This window comes from Salmo salar, chromosome ssa19 (genome assembly GCF_905237065.1).
Source record: "Salmo salar chromosome ssa19, Ssal_v3.1, whole genome shotgun sequence".
NCBI lineage: Eukaryota > Metazoa > Chordata > Actinopteri > Salmoniformes > Salmonidae > Salmo > Salmo salar.
In genome coordinates this window covers 62125517-62141172 of record NC_059460.1, presented here as the reverse complement: position 1 = coordinate 62141172, position 15656 = coordinate 62125517, and the positions used below count along the sequence as shown (strand labels likewise).

Below are 15656 nucleotides of genomic sequence, written 5' to 3'. Positions count from 1 at the left end.
AAATTCTGAAATTTTCAGTTTTACTCCAATGAATTTTAATGCTTCATTGCAAAACTTAGAATAGAATAATATAAATCATACCCATTTAATTTTTCAAACTTATAAAACACCCTTGAATCCCTGTGAATTGTAAAATTTTGGAATTCTTAATTTCTGTCAAACCGTATCACACTACCAATTAAGTATTTTTTTGTATGCATAGCAGTGATTATTTTAAACAGCTCTTTTAGGACATCATTAGTTCTGTTCTTGTTTATTAATGTTCTATTTTATGTTTGGTGTGGACCCCAGGAAGAGTAGCTGCTGCTTTCACAACAGCTAATGGGGATCCTAATAAAATACCATTGCTTGATAATTGTGCACACCTGTTTCTGCCTAGCCCAAACCAGGTGCTGCTGATTAGTGTAACTATTGTAATCGGTAGACACAGACCTTTAGGTATTCTAACACGGAAGCCCTCTAGGTTCTAAATGATAGAAATATCTGTCCTAAAATGTACAATTGTCAACTGTAAGCCGATCCTGAACTTTCCAACTTTATGCAACATTTCGGAATAATTAATACATTTTGGGGAATGACTTGGAAGAATGGCAGCCACCATTCAACTCTATATTGTACACTGCCTAATAGATGCAAACTTAATATGGTATGGCCTCACTGGGGTCGTTATGTCACTAGAAATAAACCACGGGGAAGACCTAGACATTTTAAAACTATTTAGGTGTAGTAGTATTAGGGCATTGAGCTGTCCGATAGTGGACTGTGTACTGAAAATGGCAGTGAGAAGCTTTATTAGCTAAACCATGAATAATAGACCATATGAGCAAAAACATGGTCAGAGACAATATTCAAGTCTTAATGGCACTAGTTGTTTTCTTTTCTCCTTCTTCCCTCCTCTCCCTCTCTTGGGCTGTGATTTGTTTCCCATATTTTCCCCCCCCTTTTTTCATCTCCCCATTTCTCCTGGACTAAGTTCAGCAGTGGAATGAAACTCTGAACGTTGCAGATAGAAAAATACAACCTAGAGAGGACACTAACCTTCAACCTGGGTTTTGTTCATTATGACATGCAACAGAAAGGGTTTTAAATGCTTTGCAATAAAAGTAAATTGAGCGCTTCTTATTGGACACGTCCGGGCAGTCACACATTTACATTTACGTCATTTAGCAGACGCTCTTATCCAGAGCGACTTACGAATTGGCCTTCTTTCAATCCATTTTCTTCCATTTGGTGTCTAATGAACACAACCCATGCTTACATTTCTGTCTGCAGTGTTCTGAATGTTTCAACCAATTGAACGAGGCCCAGGGTTTCAGAGGGGTTGGACATAGTTAGCAGGTAGCATGCCCTGTTGCCCGGTGCGTTCGATGCGGCCGTACATCCATCCCTCATCTATCTGTTGTACGTCTGCAATCAGGTCGCCCTCCTGGAGAGACACCTCATCGGCGTCAGCAGCCGTGTAGCTGTACAGAGCCCGGTAGCGCTTCTGTAGACACATATGGGGACATACTGTATATCCATGCATGCACACCACACACATTCATCAACATAGGGCTACAGAATTGTGTGGGTGTTACCTCTACAAACACGTGCACACACACACTAGAGTTAAGCAGATCATATCACCACTACAAAAAAAAAATCATAAAACACTCCTACCATTGCTGCTCAGGGCACACAGAGAGGAAGACAAAGAACAGTGGACTATACAGTATGACATCAAATGTAATACAGTGATGTACTGCTGTGTTATTCCTTACCCCTCCACTAGGTGGTGGTACAGCAGCAGCAGAGGGAACAGACACAGGATCCGGCTGGGAGCTGTAGGTCTGAGGGATGGCTGGCTGCGGATCTACAGACACAGGATCAGACATCGCACACTCCACATTCTTGTAAAGAGATTCAAGGAACAATGTATGACAATTACAATGATAACCTTTCGATTGATAAACATTACAGTGATAACCTTTCGATTGATTGACTGGCAAAATATAAAAAGATCTAACTATTATACACAATAGTATACAGTAGCATCTAGATGAGAGGCTAAAATAACCGTTGATTTAGGGGATTTTTCGTGTGGATATTTTACATAATTTCAGAGGGTAATTTGCTCAAAGTGATTTTAATATATGGTGTACTTTAATAAACAAGCTTTTTATATCATATAAACCTCAAAATGATGAAGTCAAGGAGATTTCTTTGATATGTAACAGGTTATAACATATCTTACAAACTTAGGGGGTAATTTGCAGACTGTTAAAATAACCCAAAAGATGGTCTGTTATAATTAAACCACAAGCTTTTTATCATATAAACCAAAATTATAATTACATCAGCTAGTGAAATCAACTCTTGGCAGTTCTGGGCTATTATGACATCACCACAGCACAACAATGTGAGCCACAATAGATGCGGTATTTTTGTTTGTGTATGAAGTATTTGGCAACAAGAATAAAAAATTCACAATCATTTCAGTGGTCTTGTCATCATTGCAATAGTAACATATCTTTCATGTCAAAAACATAGGTAGTGTTCATAATGGTAAATAAGTATTTTGCAAGGTTTTCCCAAAATTCTGACACAAATTTAAAGAACAAGTGAGACAGATTCTCACCTTTTTCACAGAAAACGCAGATATCGTCCATAGTCACAAATTTAGATATCATAGAATTACATTTTTTTTAATTGAATTTAACTATTTTATTAAAACATTAGCCCTAGTGAACAATAACAAGAATAACATTTTCCTACATAATTATAATACGATTTTTTCTGAGTGATTACAATTGCACTAGAATAGTTCATTTTTTATATATTTTTTGTTTGTTCCAGTATTTTATCATTAATACCTGCGTTCTGTTTTAATGTAATGTTTTGATGTAAGAATGTAAATTGTTGATCTGTATTTTGAATAAAAATAAAATAAAATAAAAAACAATAGATGCGGTAAAGGAGTAAATGGAACGCAGACCATTCCATTGAGCAGATTGGCGCACAGTCAACAAATCTGATCTAACAAATTGGATATTCCTCAAATCCATCATGGTTTATGTATTGTAACAGGCCCACAATGTGGTTACTTAAGTCCGATTTTGATATATTTGGCTGTTTTTGCAGCACAACATTTATACGTTTTCAGGTTTAGAAGAAGTAAATGCTAACTCCCGTACATACAAAAGTTACACTTAAATCCGAACTGGCTCACCCTGTGTTAAAAAATAGCCTCACTCCCAATATTCAGATTACAACGTCTCACTTTCGGTTATTTGAAAATGAAATAATCTCCAAAATATTGCTGTATTTAAAATAACCCATAGAAAGCTGTTTCAATTTCTGTTTAATCCACCAGAAAATACAAACAAATATTACAACAAATATTATGGTTAAACCCAAATATACAAATGTATATATTTTTTAAATATATATATATAAAAAATTAAAAAACGTTTAAAACCTATCTTTGTTAATCGCTCAACACAGAATAGCAACACAGAATAGCATAAGGGGACTCCCTCAAATGTTTGGAGAAAATATTTATATTTTATTCAGCTTTGTTCAATAGTATTCTTCATACTATAAAATAATGCCACGGAATTATAAACAAATCTTTTCTGCTAAATGAACTAGTGTAGCCCACAGCCATTTGGCATTGTCACGACTTACATTTTAGCGACTTACAGTAGTGAATACATACATTTTCATTTCATTTCATACATTTTCTTTTCCGTACTGGCCCCCCGTGGGAATCGAACCCACAACCCTGGCGTTGCAAACACCATGCTGGCGTTGCAAACACCATGCTCTACCAACTGAGCCACAGGGAAGACCAAAGTCCCTCTCCTTGTTTGAGCGGTGTTTGGCGGTCGACGTCACCGACCTTCTAGCCATCGCTGATCCATTTTTCATTTTCCATTGGAACCAGGTGTGATGTAAGACAAGACAAAACCAATCTCATCAATTACATGTTGTGTATTTAACCCTCTGTTTCCCTTTATGTCCTTGTCGGTGATTGTTTGTTTGTATGTGATGTGCAAGTTATGTTCTGGTGCGCGACGGGTTTTGTACCCACTTTTATCATTTTGTATATTTTGGTTTTCGGAGTTTTGTGAGCACTAATTAAACGACTCCGTTTATACCAAGTTCGTTCTCCTGCGCCTGACTTCCCTGCCACCAGCACGCACCCATTACAGGCATAGCCACATCAGGACCTAACATAAAGACAACTCAGAGTTTGCTATTCTGTTCTTCTGAAATAGACTACATGTTCTTCATATTATGTTTCTTTAGACCTGTCTAAAATAAATAATGGATTTATTGTGAAGGTGTAGGCTACAGTTGAAGTCAGAAGTTTATATACACTTAGGTTGGAGTCATTAAAACTCGTTTTTCAACTACTCCACAAATTTCTTGTTAACAAACTATAGTTTTGGCAAGTCGGTTAGGACATCTACTTTGTGCAAAACACAAGTAATTTTCCCAACAATTGTTTACAGACAGATTAATTCACTGTATCACAAGTCCAGTGGGTCAGACGTTTACATAGACTAAGTTGACTGTGCATTTAAACAGCTTGGAAAATTCCAGAAAATGATGTCATGGCTTTAGAAGCTTCTGTTAGGCTAATTGACATAATTTGAGTCAATCGGAGGTGTACCTGTGGATGTATTTCAAGGCCTACCTTCAAACTCAGTGCCTCTTTGTTTGACATCATGGAAAAATCTAAAGAAATCAGCTAAGACATCAGAAAACAAATTGTAGACCTCCACAAGTCTGGTTCATCCTTGGGAGCAATTTCCAAACGCCTGAAGGTACCACGTTCGTCTGTACAAACAATAGTACGCAAGTATAAACACCATGTGACCACACATCCGTCATACCGCTCAGGAAGGAGACGCGTTCTGAACGTACTTTGGTGCGAAAAGTGCAAATCAATCCCAGAACAACAGCAAAGGACCTTGTGAAGATGCTGGAGGAAACAGGTACAAAAGTATCTATACCCACAGTAAAACGAGTCACAAATGGGTCTTCCAAATGGACAATGACCCCAAGCATACTTCCAAAGTTGTGGCAAATGGCTTAAGGACAACAAAGTCAAGGTATTGGAGTGGCCATCACAAAGCCTTGAACTCAAACCTATAGAAAAATTGTGGACAGAACTGAAAAAGCGTGTGTGAGCAAGGAGGCCTACAAACCTGACTCAGTTACACCAGCTCTGTCAGGAGGAATGGGCGAAAATTCACCCAACTCATTGTGAGAAGCTTGTGGAAGGCTTCCAGAAACTTTTGATCCAAGTTAAAGAATTTAAAGGCAATGCTACCAAATACTAATTGAGTGTATGTAAACTTCTGACCCAATGGGAATGTGATGAAAGAAAAGCTGAAATAAATCATTCTCTCTACTATTATTCTGACATTTCACATTCTTAAAATAAAGTGGTGATCCTAACTGACCTAAGACAGAGAATTTTTACTAGGATTAAATGTCAGGAATTCTGAAAAACTGAGTTTAAATGTATTTGGCTAAGGTGTATGTAAACTTCCAAGTTCAACTGTATGTGTAGAAGCCAGGAGATGCTAAATGTGTTGATGTTCATTAATGGTCAATTATCGTGATAGCGACAGTTATTTGCTTGACAATCACCGGCTGATGAAATGTGACCGCCACAGCCCTGTCCAGACCATACCAAATCTGAATCAAACATAGATGTTTATGATTGGTTCAGATTTGGTCTGGAATGGACAAAAACCAATGTCCGTGGATGTGGAAATCAAGGGCGGTCCGGAACTGCACCAAAAAAAGACATCCAAAAGGCGTCGGTCAGTGCTTACTGAGGTGTTGCCTACAGTGTTGCCTGAAATGGCATTGTATTTAATGCCCATCTATGTGGCAAGCCTACCATTTGTAAAACACCAAAAAACGACGTCTGGGCAGGAAAAAAATAAACGTCCAAATAACGTTGGCTCGTGCTTACTGGGGTATAGCCTACCATATCAGCCCACAATGGAATTTTATGAATGCCCATCCATGTGGTAGGCCCACCATTTGTAAAACAGGCCATTGCATTGGCTTTATTAGTCCTGATTCCTGTGACTAATTCATTTGGCTATTTAAGCTCTGAATATCAGCTACCCAACTTTATCAGGAGTTATCGCGAGCCTATTTGCACAGCGGGAAATGCAAAAGTAATTTATTTTTCACTATGATAAGCTTGTCAAAAATTGATGGATACAAACTTCAAACTACTGATCATGACAATGGGGTGAAACTCCTGGACAACAGTTGTGATTGTCCATTCCATATTGTCCATTTTACTTTGACCTGTCCTGTTTTTAGAATATGTTGTTTGTTAACATGACAATGTATTTTTGAGGGGATTGAGTGCCATTTAGCTTAGGCTATTTGATCGGAGAAACCTGCATGATGTAAAACGTGTCCATCTCATTACATTGTCATACATTTTATCTTCAGCGTGTAGGCTACACAAAAGGCCACATACTCTTTCTACCATATCCTCTATCTGCTATATGATTTATGTTACATGATTTTTTACAGAACGTTGGTGGAGCACTGCAGAGATGCGTCTCTCCGACAGCACCCTGGAGAGGCGCGCTGGGAATGGAGAATCAAAATATTTTGCGCCCGCCTTTAAAAAGTAGCCACTGCTTATCAAAGGGCGGCATCAGCGCTCACCTAAAAAGACCATATGCCACTGGTTGAGAGAAATGTTCATTGTTTTTGGGCAGAATTATGTGAGGTTTTATTTGTCGTTGTTGGCCAGTTTAGCTCCGAAAATGCCACCCTTGTCAATCTGGCACGCCTGCCTAATCCTGCCTAATGAGCGGGCCGGCCATGGACACAACCATCCCAGCTCTGCAGATTTTGCCGCGAAGAGACAGAATCCATAGATCACTTGTTTTGGTACAGCCCATATGTAGCTTGGTTTTGGTCGCATGTTTAGTAATGGCTGAAAAATCACAACATTTATCTAAAGCTGACTCTGCAAATAGCACTGCTGGCTGATTTAAAAAGCCATAGTCATTTGATCAATAATATAATAATACTCTTAGTAAAAATGTTAATCTTTAATTTACAGTCTGGAGAAACTATGAGAATAGAAAGTTTCGGAACTTTTGTGAAACATCACAGCACAGTTGAAAAATGTATGGCAAGTAGGAATCAAAACTGGATGGTTTTCAGAGATAGACGGGAGGGTCTGAGGGTAGCTGAAGGGTAAAAAAAGATAACTAGTGTAGAATGTACTGTGTCTGTAAAATTTATATAGTACTGTATGTATAGGCTGGAAGTAGAAGCCTACGTGTTGTTGTCCATTATCTTTACTCCAATTAGGGGAGCGGGGTGGTAGAGTTAGGGTAAAATAATAAACTGCTGTCGGTGGCACAGGGAGTCTGGATGGCAGATGCGGTCTAGCCTTTTGCTGTACTAAAGTAGCTGTACTGAGGTCATCTTGTGAGCACAGATCCTCTAATTGAATATATCTTTTCATCATCCAGATGATCACCTGGTTCATCTGCTCCTTCTCCCTCAGTTTCAGGTATGCCTGCAGTAATTCCTTGTAAACTTCTGGAGGCTTCATTGCAAGCAAATTGCTTTGATAGCACTTTCTACCACCACTGTTTAGAAGATTTGTGTTATAGTTTTAGTGGTCAGCCACCAAATGGTTCAAATGAAATGTTCAAGGTGCACTGATCAGTTGTGACATAGATGTGGTAAAGAGTTCCATCGAACTCAACCCAAAACAATGGAATTGCTATGGAAACGCACTGGGGAAAGATCCAGTCTCCTCATTGCCCCCAGCAAAATTTGCCTACATTTAGGCTGTTGTTATAATGCTTGTATGGATGTCAACCTTAAATGTTAATTTCATTGTCACCAATCAACTGCTTTGAAGTTAAAAACTACTTTGACTACCACCACCAATTTCATTATGCTAGCTATGCTAACCAGGATTAAAAAAAATGTGCAGATAGATTGTGGGTTCTATCAATGTAATTGTCTGCATCCCTTCCAAAACCCATATATTTTTTACCAATTTTATTTTATTTACCATAACCTTGCCACCCCTCTCCCAATTGGAGTAAACTAATGGAGAACGATACTTAGACTTCTACATCCAGATTATACATACTATATATATTTTACAGACACGGTACATTATACACTAGTTATCATTTAATTCCAGCATCATTTGTCGCAATAAAGTTTGACAAAATGAAAATCCACCGAACAGATAAAAATGTTGTCAATCTTTAGAACATTTTTCCTATATCTGCCGTTTCCATTAGACTACATAAGTCACAATATATTTTTTTTGCGACATTGAAACCACAGTGCCTTCGGGAAGTATTCAGACCCCTTCCCTTTTTCCACATTTTGTTACGTTACAGCCTTATTCTAAAATGGATAAAATAATTTTTCCCCTCATCAATCTAGATTTTTGCAAATGTATAAAAATACAAATGAAATACCTTATTTACATAAGTATTCAGATCCTTTACTCTGTATTTTGTTGAAGCACCTTTGGCAGCGAGTACAGGCTTGTCTTCTTGGATATGACGCTACAAGCTTGGCACACCTGTATTTGGGGAGTTTCTCCCATTCTTCTCTGCAGATCCTCTCAAGCTCTGTCAGGTTGGATGGGGAGTGTTGCTGCATAGCTATTTTCAGGTCTCTCCAGAGATGTTCGATCGGGTTCAAGTCCGGGCTCTGGCTGGGCAACTCAAGGACACTCAGAGACTTGTCCCAAAGCCACTCCTGTGTTGTCTTGGCTGTGTGCTTACTGTTGTTGTCCTGTTGGAAGGTGAACCTTCGCCCAAGTCTGAGGTCCTGAGCACTCTGGAGCAGGTTTTCATCAAGTATATCTCTGTATTTTGCTCCATTCATCTTTCCCCCGATCCTGACTAGTTTCCCTGTCCCTGCTGCTGAAAAACATCCCCACAGCATAATGATGCCACCACCATACTTTACCGTAGTGATGGTGCCAGGTTTCCTCCAGATGTGATGCTTGGCATTCAGGCCAAAGAGTTCAATCTTGGTTTCATCAGACCACAGAATCTTGTTTCTCATGGTCCGAGAGTCCTTCAGGTGCCTTTTGGCAAACTCCAAGCGGGCTGTCAAGTGCCTTTTACTGAAGAGTGGCTTCCATCTAGCCACTCTACCATAAAGGTCTGATGGGTAGAGTGCTGCAGAGATGGTTGTCCTTCTGGAAGGTTGTTCCATCTCCACAGAGGAACTCTGGAGCTCTGTCAGAGTGACCATCGGGTTCTTTGGTCAGGTCACCCAAAAAGTTATATATTGCAGCCGTAAATAAACAGAAATTCTACTTCATGAGTCTTGCGAACGTTCATGTGCACAATAAACATCGTACCAATTCAGAGGGTAATAAATTATAGGCCTAAATTAAAATATATCTTGTCAAAAATGAAACAGAAATGTCTAAGTAGATTTTACAGACAAAAAATATCCCACTATGTCGAAGGAACAAATGATCTTTCGGCATTTATAAAATTGTACCGAAACCACCTCTTTTCATCATAGCTGTCGTGATAATTTTTTATAAGGTATGACTTTACTTGCATTAAAATTGTGGATGGAAATGTAGTTATTGTTGCAATAAACGGTCAGGTAAAGTCAGACTCGAGTCCAAGAATAGTATTAAAAATGACAGATATCACATGACATCGAGGTAACTGTTCACGTGTTTCCTCCATGTGACTTTGAATCTGGTTCAGGAGAAGAAGAGGTAGAGGCTGGGAGTTTTCGGATGGATGACGAGGAAGAGACCTGGCTGACAACTGTGGCACATTTTGGGAGCATGAAGAGGCCAGAGATACTGTTGCTAGACTAGTAAATTGGGCTAAGGAACAGAAGATGGGTTTTGGAGAAAGGCCATCAGTGCGTGTTCTGCAAGCAGTACAGCGGATGAAGGCGCGGAATGAGCTCGATGAAAGGATAGACGTGGTTATGGACAGTGAGGAAGAAGGAGAAGAGCCGAGTGCAGAGAGCTGTGACCTGCAATTGGGAGCAGGGCGCCTTTGAAAGGAGTGATTATTGGGGTGATGTTATGTGTTGAGGTGGAGCAAATTGAAAATTCCCTATGTCTGTGATGCCCACCGTTTCGTGTGACGCAGACCCAGAGGCGAGCTTGGTGAAACTGAAAAGACACTGTCTGTCATTTTGTTTTGAAGCAGTCTTTACCTGATAAAGTGATGTTAGGATATGTCAGTTATCCTGTGAAAGCTTTTGTGCCGAACCCACAAGGTGTTTCAGATGCCAAGCTTTTGGTCATGTTGCAGCAGTGTTTAGGAGGGAGATTCTGAGAGAGAAGTGTGCTGGAGGGTATGGGATAAAGGAATGTGTAGTTTCGGTGGAAAAAACTGTGTGTGTCAATTGTGTGAGTACTCATGTTGCTGGGGATCACAAGTCCCTGGTGCAAGAGAGACAGGTTGAGGTTGCCAGGGTCAGACTAGAACAGAAGGTGTTGTATGCTGAGGCAGTGAAGAGAGTAGAGGATGATGGGTCAAGGGTGAGTAGTAGGCCTAGGCCAATACAGAGTGATATGAATTTGTGCTTCAGTAAGGTTGGCTTCTTAGCATTCATTCATTGCCATGGTTATCAACTGTACTGTAGAAATGGAATGTAAATCACAGAAAATAGATGTTGTGGTAGCAGCTGCAGAGAAGTACTTTGGTGTGCGAGGTTATACTGCAGAAGAGTTACAAAATGTGTTGAATAAAAGAGTCCTGTCCTCCCAGGCCATCGGCCTGGTGTAGGATCAATTACGGTCAAAGTGGTGGAATGGGGGTGGTGATTTTTCTTTTTATGAAATAGTGGTATATACAGTGTTGTGTTCGAGACCGATTCAAGACCAAGACTAGAGCGAAAAGAGTCAGAGTCAAAGCCAAGACCGAAAGGGGGCAAGACCGAGTCAAGACTGAGACCGGGAGGGGGACGAGCGGTACAAGACCGAGTCAAGACCGAGACCTGAAAAATGCGAGTCCAATTCAAGACCATGATTGTAAATTTGTCAAATCGTCCCCATAACAAGAGTTCAAATAGAGCCAGTCTAAAAACATTACTAACCCAAAAACAGTGGGGATCAATGAGAGCCTTCTACGCTTTAAGAGAAAAGCTAAGGATTTATAAAATAATACAAATCATTATTTATATTATTCTTTTCAATCATGTTCTGATTTAATCTCTTCAGTTTTTGTTCAAAAGGAAAGGGTTAACACTGAAGAGAAAAAAAGATCCATTCAGGATTCTTCTTTGGTGGACTCTGAGGAGATACATCTAGCTAGCAAAGTCAGCCACTGGCGAGGGCTAGGCCATCAGAAGCTTGATAGAAGGCATCTGCCATTCAACTGTATTAGGGCAAAATGTTGGAGTGACAGTGGAATCAACCAATTACATTGACTTGTAATGGGTGGGACCGTTTTTACAAAAATGTATGGAAACTTTTGCCTTCTTGAAGGCCAACAGGTCAACTGTGTAATAGCGAACATTAGTTTTCCCAAGGTCTCGCTAGCTAGCTTTTATTGTAGGCTAGTTTGCAGCGGCTGCAGCAGGTGTTATTGAAGAGGATGTTGTTGCTTATTTGTTAGCTTCTCCCTTTTCAAGAATAACTTTCAACAAGAGGTAGTGGAACTGTGTTTTTTATTGCTGTTTGCATGCTGGTAGCCATCTCTTTGAAAATAACTTATGTGTGTGACACATTGTTGCATTTCAACTTTAGATCACTGGTTACTTTGTGTGCTAAACCTGAGAAAAAAAATTGAGCTGGGAAGTAACAGTTGTACATTTCGACTGGGAAATGCTTAGCCTAATGGTTGTGTTTTTGTATTCTTATGACTGGGACCTACTGGCTTATTATGTCAGAGTGAATGGACATGCTGTCTTTCCATCGACCCTATGCAGTGGTGTAGTGGTGCCTGTAGAAGTGGGTCCTGTGTGAAGGAAAGGCGTCCTGTGTGAAAAATCCTGTTTTCCCATCGATTTTTCAGATTTTCACTTTCAACATCACACTTTCAAAAATGTTATGCTGTAAGTCCACAACAATGCTTAACCACATCAGCAGACCATTTGAGGTCTGGGAAAAATCAACAAAAATATATTTATGGAGGGTGTAGTTGCCCTTTAATTCAATTGACCAAAGCAAATGCCCTCCCCATTGATACAAATCAGCATTATATCATTCTATCAGGTAAGCCTACATTGCGGTCAACATTTAATTGGGATGTTTTTTTGGGAAAGCCTTTAGAAATGTTCATGCAAACAGCGCATGATGACTGAATTGCACATCGCAAATTGGACCAACATTTTTTGATACCTGGTTTGCATACCCATTGTTGCCATAGTTAGCATTTATTGGTAGATATAAGTTGAAAGTCTATCCTACCTACCGGCTACCGATGTCATTCTTCTGTGAGCTGCTCCATCCCTTACAAAAAAAGATTGCAGTCAGAGTGCAGTATAACTGCAGTACAACTGTAGTTAGAATGTATAAATGCTGCAAATGCTGCATCCAAAATAACACAGTTTTTTTACTGCAGTATAACTGCAGTATAATTGTAACTGCCGTGCTACAGTGCAGTATAATTGTAGTTCAATTTCAGTACACTGCAGTTATTCTGCAATCACTGCACACAAAATCCCACAGTCGACTGCAGTTACTGAAACCTTTACTGCAGTTTCAAAACTGCAATCAGCCAACTTCAACCTGAAAGAGTGTGATATCTGCGGCTGGCGCTTTCATCCCGACTGCCTGGATAAACACAGCCAGAAAAGTGCTAAGGTCGCCTCCAAGAGCAAAAGACGGGGGTTCTACGACTCCGGCAAGCACCGGTACAAGGGCACCAACATGGATGGCTTCATCAAGCGATCTATTGATCCATGATTCATGTAATGCAGTGTCGCTGTCCTTGAAGGCTCCCCTGACCAAGACAGTTTATAACTCTACCCCTATTAGAGAAACCACTTATTTTCACATCAATTAAACACCTATTGAAGAAATATAAATCTGAATTGTTTGGATTTATCAGTGTATTTCAAAGAAAATATACAGTACCAGTCAAAAGTTTGGACACACCCACTCATTCAAGGGTTTTTCTTTATTTTTACTATTTTCTACATTGTAGAATAATAGTGAAGACCTCAAAACTATAAAATAACACATATGGGATCATGTAGTAACCAAAAAAGTGTTAAACAAATATATTTTAGATTTGAGATTCTTGGCTACCACGCTTAGAACAGCATGAAGTGAATCCATGCACATGCGCAGATACTGTGTTTGACCGTGTGAAAGCGAAGTCTTGCATCTCGCTCATCTGAATATCTCTGGTGCTGCTCATGGCAACGTCATTTTGCAGAGTCTACCTTTAAACTGTCTTCTTCTATGACCATTTGGGTTTTCTCACACAGGTTTGAATGGGAGATGGCTACATGTAGTCTTTAATTGGATATTTCGCAAAGAGAACATCAGTTCTCATCAGTAAATACATGTTTTTTTTTGCAATTGATGTACAATCATCAAATTATTAAAACGTTACACTTTTATTGTTGTGTTGGATGTACTGTATTCAAAGCCTACTCTTTGGGTAGACTGGGTACCTGACTGGTTCTACATTCAACAATGCTAGCTGCATAGGCTACGTTTAGACAGAAAGCCCAATTCTGATATTTTTTACACTAATTGGTCTTTTGAAAAATCACGTAAGATCTTTTCACATCAGTTATTTTTTAGAGCTGATCTGATCGGTCATAAAATACCAATTCGTGTAACAAAGATCAGAATTGGGCTGCCTGTCTAAATGCAGTCATTGTAGTCTCTCTTGCCAGCTTAATATTGGCTGGCTCAAGAGTGTAAAGAAAGCTTTCAAGATTGGCTTGATTTGACAGTGTTGCATTAACGACAAGTTAGCTTTCTAAAGCAGAAGCAGAGACATTCTGGCACATAGGCTGCTTTGGGTATATTAAGAAAAACAATGATGACACCGGGACACAAATTCTGAAATATTCAGTGTTTTACTCAACATAATGAATTGCAATGCTTCATAGCAAAATTTTGAATGGAATATTATACAGCACATTCGGAAAGTATTCAGACCCCTTCCCTTTTCCCACATTTTGTTATGTTACAGCCTTATTCTAAAATGGATTAAATAAAAAAATGTCGTCATCAATCTACACACAACACCCCATAATGAAAAAGCAAAAACAGGTTTTTAGCAATCTTTTCCCATAAAAAAAAAAATGAAACAGAAATACCTTATTTAATTGAGCTCAGGTGCATCCTGTTCCCATTGATCATTCTTGATAAATCATCAAATCACATTTTATTGGTCACAAACACATGGTTAGCAGATGTTACTGCGACTGTAGCGAAACACTTCTACTTCAGATAATGCAGCAATCTAATAATTCCACATCAACTACCTAATACACACACATCTAAGTAAAGGAATGGGATAAGAATATATAAATATATGGATGAGCAATGACAGAGCAGCATAAGCAAAATACAGTATATACATATGAGATGAGTAATGCAAGATATGTAAACATTATTAAAGTGACATTATTAAAGTAACTAGTGATCCATTTATTAAAGTGGCCAATGATTTCAAGTCTGTATGTACGCAGCAGTCTCTCTGTGTTAGTGATGGCTGTTTAACAGTCTGATAGCCTTGAGATAAAAGTTGTTTTTCAGTCACTCGGTCCCAGCTTTGATGCACCTGTACTGACCTCGCCTTCTGGATGGTAGCGGGGTGAATAGGCAGTGGCTCGGGTGGTTGTTGTCCTTGATTATCTTTTTGGCCTTCCTGTGACATCAGGTGTTGTAGGTGTCCTGGAGGACAGGTAGTTTGCCCCCGGTGATGCATTGTGCAGACCACGCCACCCTTTGGAAAGCCCTGTGGTTGTGGGCAGTGCAGTTGCTGTACCAGGCGGTGATACAGCCCGACGGGATGCTCTCAATTGTGCATCTGTAAAAGTTTATGAGGGTTTTAGGTGACAAGCCAAATGTCTTCAGCCTCCAGTGGTCTGCTGTTTCCTGAAGTCCACGATTGTCTCCTTTGCTTTGTTGACATTGAGTGAGAGGTTGTTTTCCTGATGCCACACTTCGAGTGCCCTCACCTCCTCCCTGTAGGCTGTCTTGTCGTAGTTGGTAATCAAGGCTACTACTGTTGAGTCGTCTACAAACTTGATGATTGAGTTGGAGGTGTGCATGGCCACGCAGTCATGGGTGAACAGGGAGTACAAGAGGGGGCTGAGCACGCACCCTTGTGGGACCCTAGTGTTGAGGATCAGCGAAGTGGAGATGTTGTTTCCTACCTTCACCACCTGGGGGCGGCCCGTCAGGAAGTCTAGGACCCAATTGCACAGAGCGGGGTTGAGACCCAGGGCCTCAAGCTTAATGATGAGCTTGGAGGGTACTATGGTGTTGAATGCTGAGCTACAGACAATGAGCAGCATTCTTACATAGGTATTCCTCTTGTCCAGATGGGATAGGGCAGTGTGCAGTGTGATGGTCAATTGCATCGTCTGTGGACCTATTGGGGCGGTATGCAAATTGAAGTGGGTCTAGGGTGACAGGTAAGGTGGAGGTGATATGATCCTTGACTAGTCTCTCAAAG

At 39.9% G+C, this 15656-nt stretch overlaps 1 protein-coding gene across 1 annotated transcript in view; it reads right to left on the bottom strand.

The window, feature by feature from the left end:
* Positions 1-11: 11 nt before the first annotated feature.
* The window catches only part of lasp1 (LIM and SH3 protein 1), a 36714-nt gene continuing 21069 nt past the window's right edge, over positions 12-15656 (bottom strand). The window contains exons 6-7 of the mRNA NM_001140542.1: positions 1761-1852; positions 12-1486 (exon numbers count right to left, since the gene is read on the bottom strand). Of these exons, the coding sequence (NP_001134014.1) occupies positions 1313-1486; positions 1761-1852 (266 nt within the window). The 3' untranslated portion in view covers positions 12-1312. The remainder of the gene's footprint in view (positions 1487-1760; positions 1853-15656) is intronic.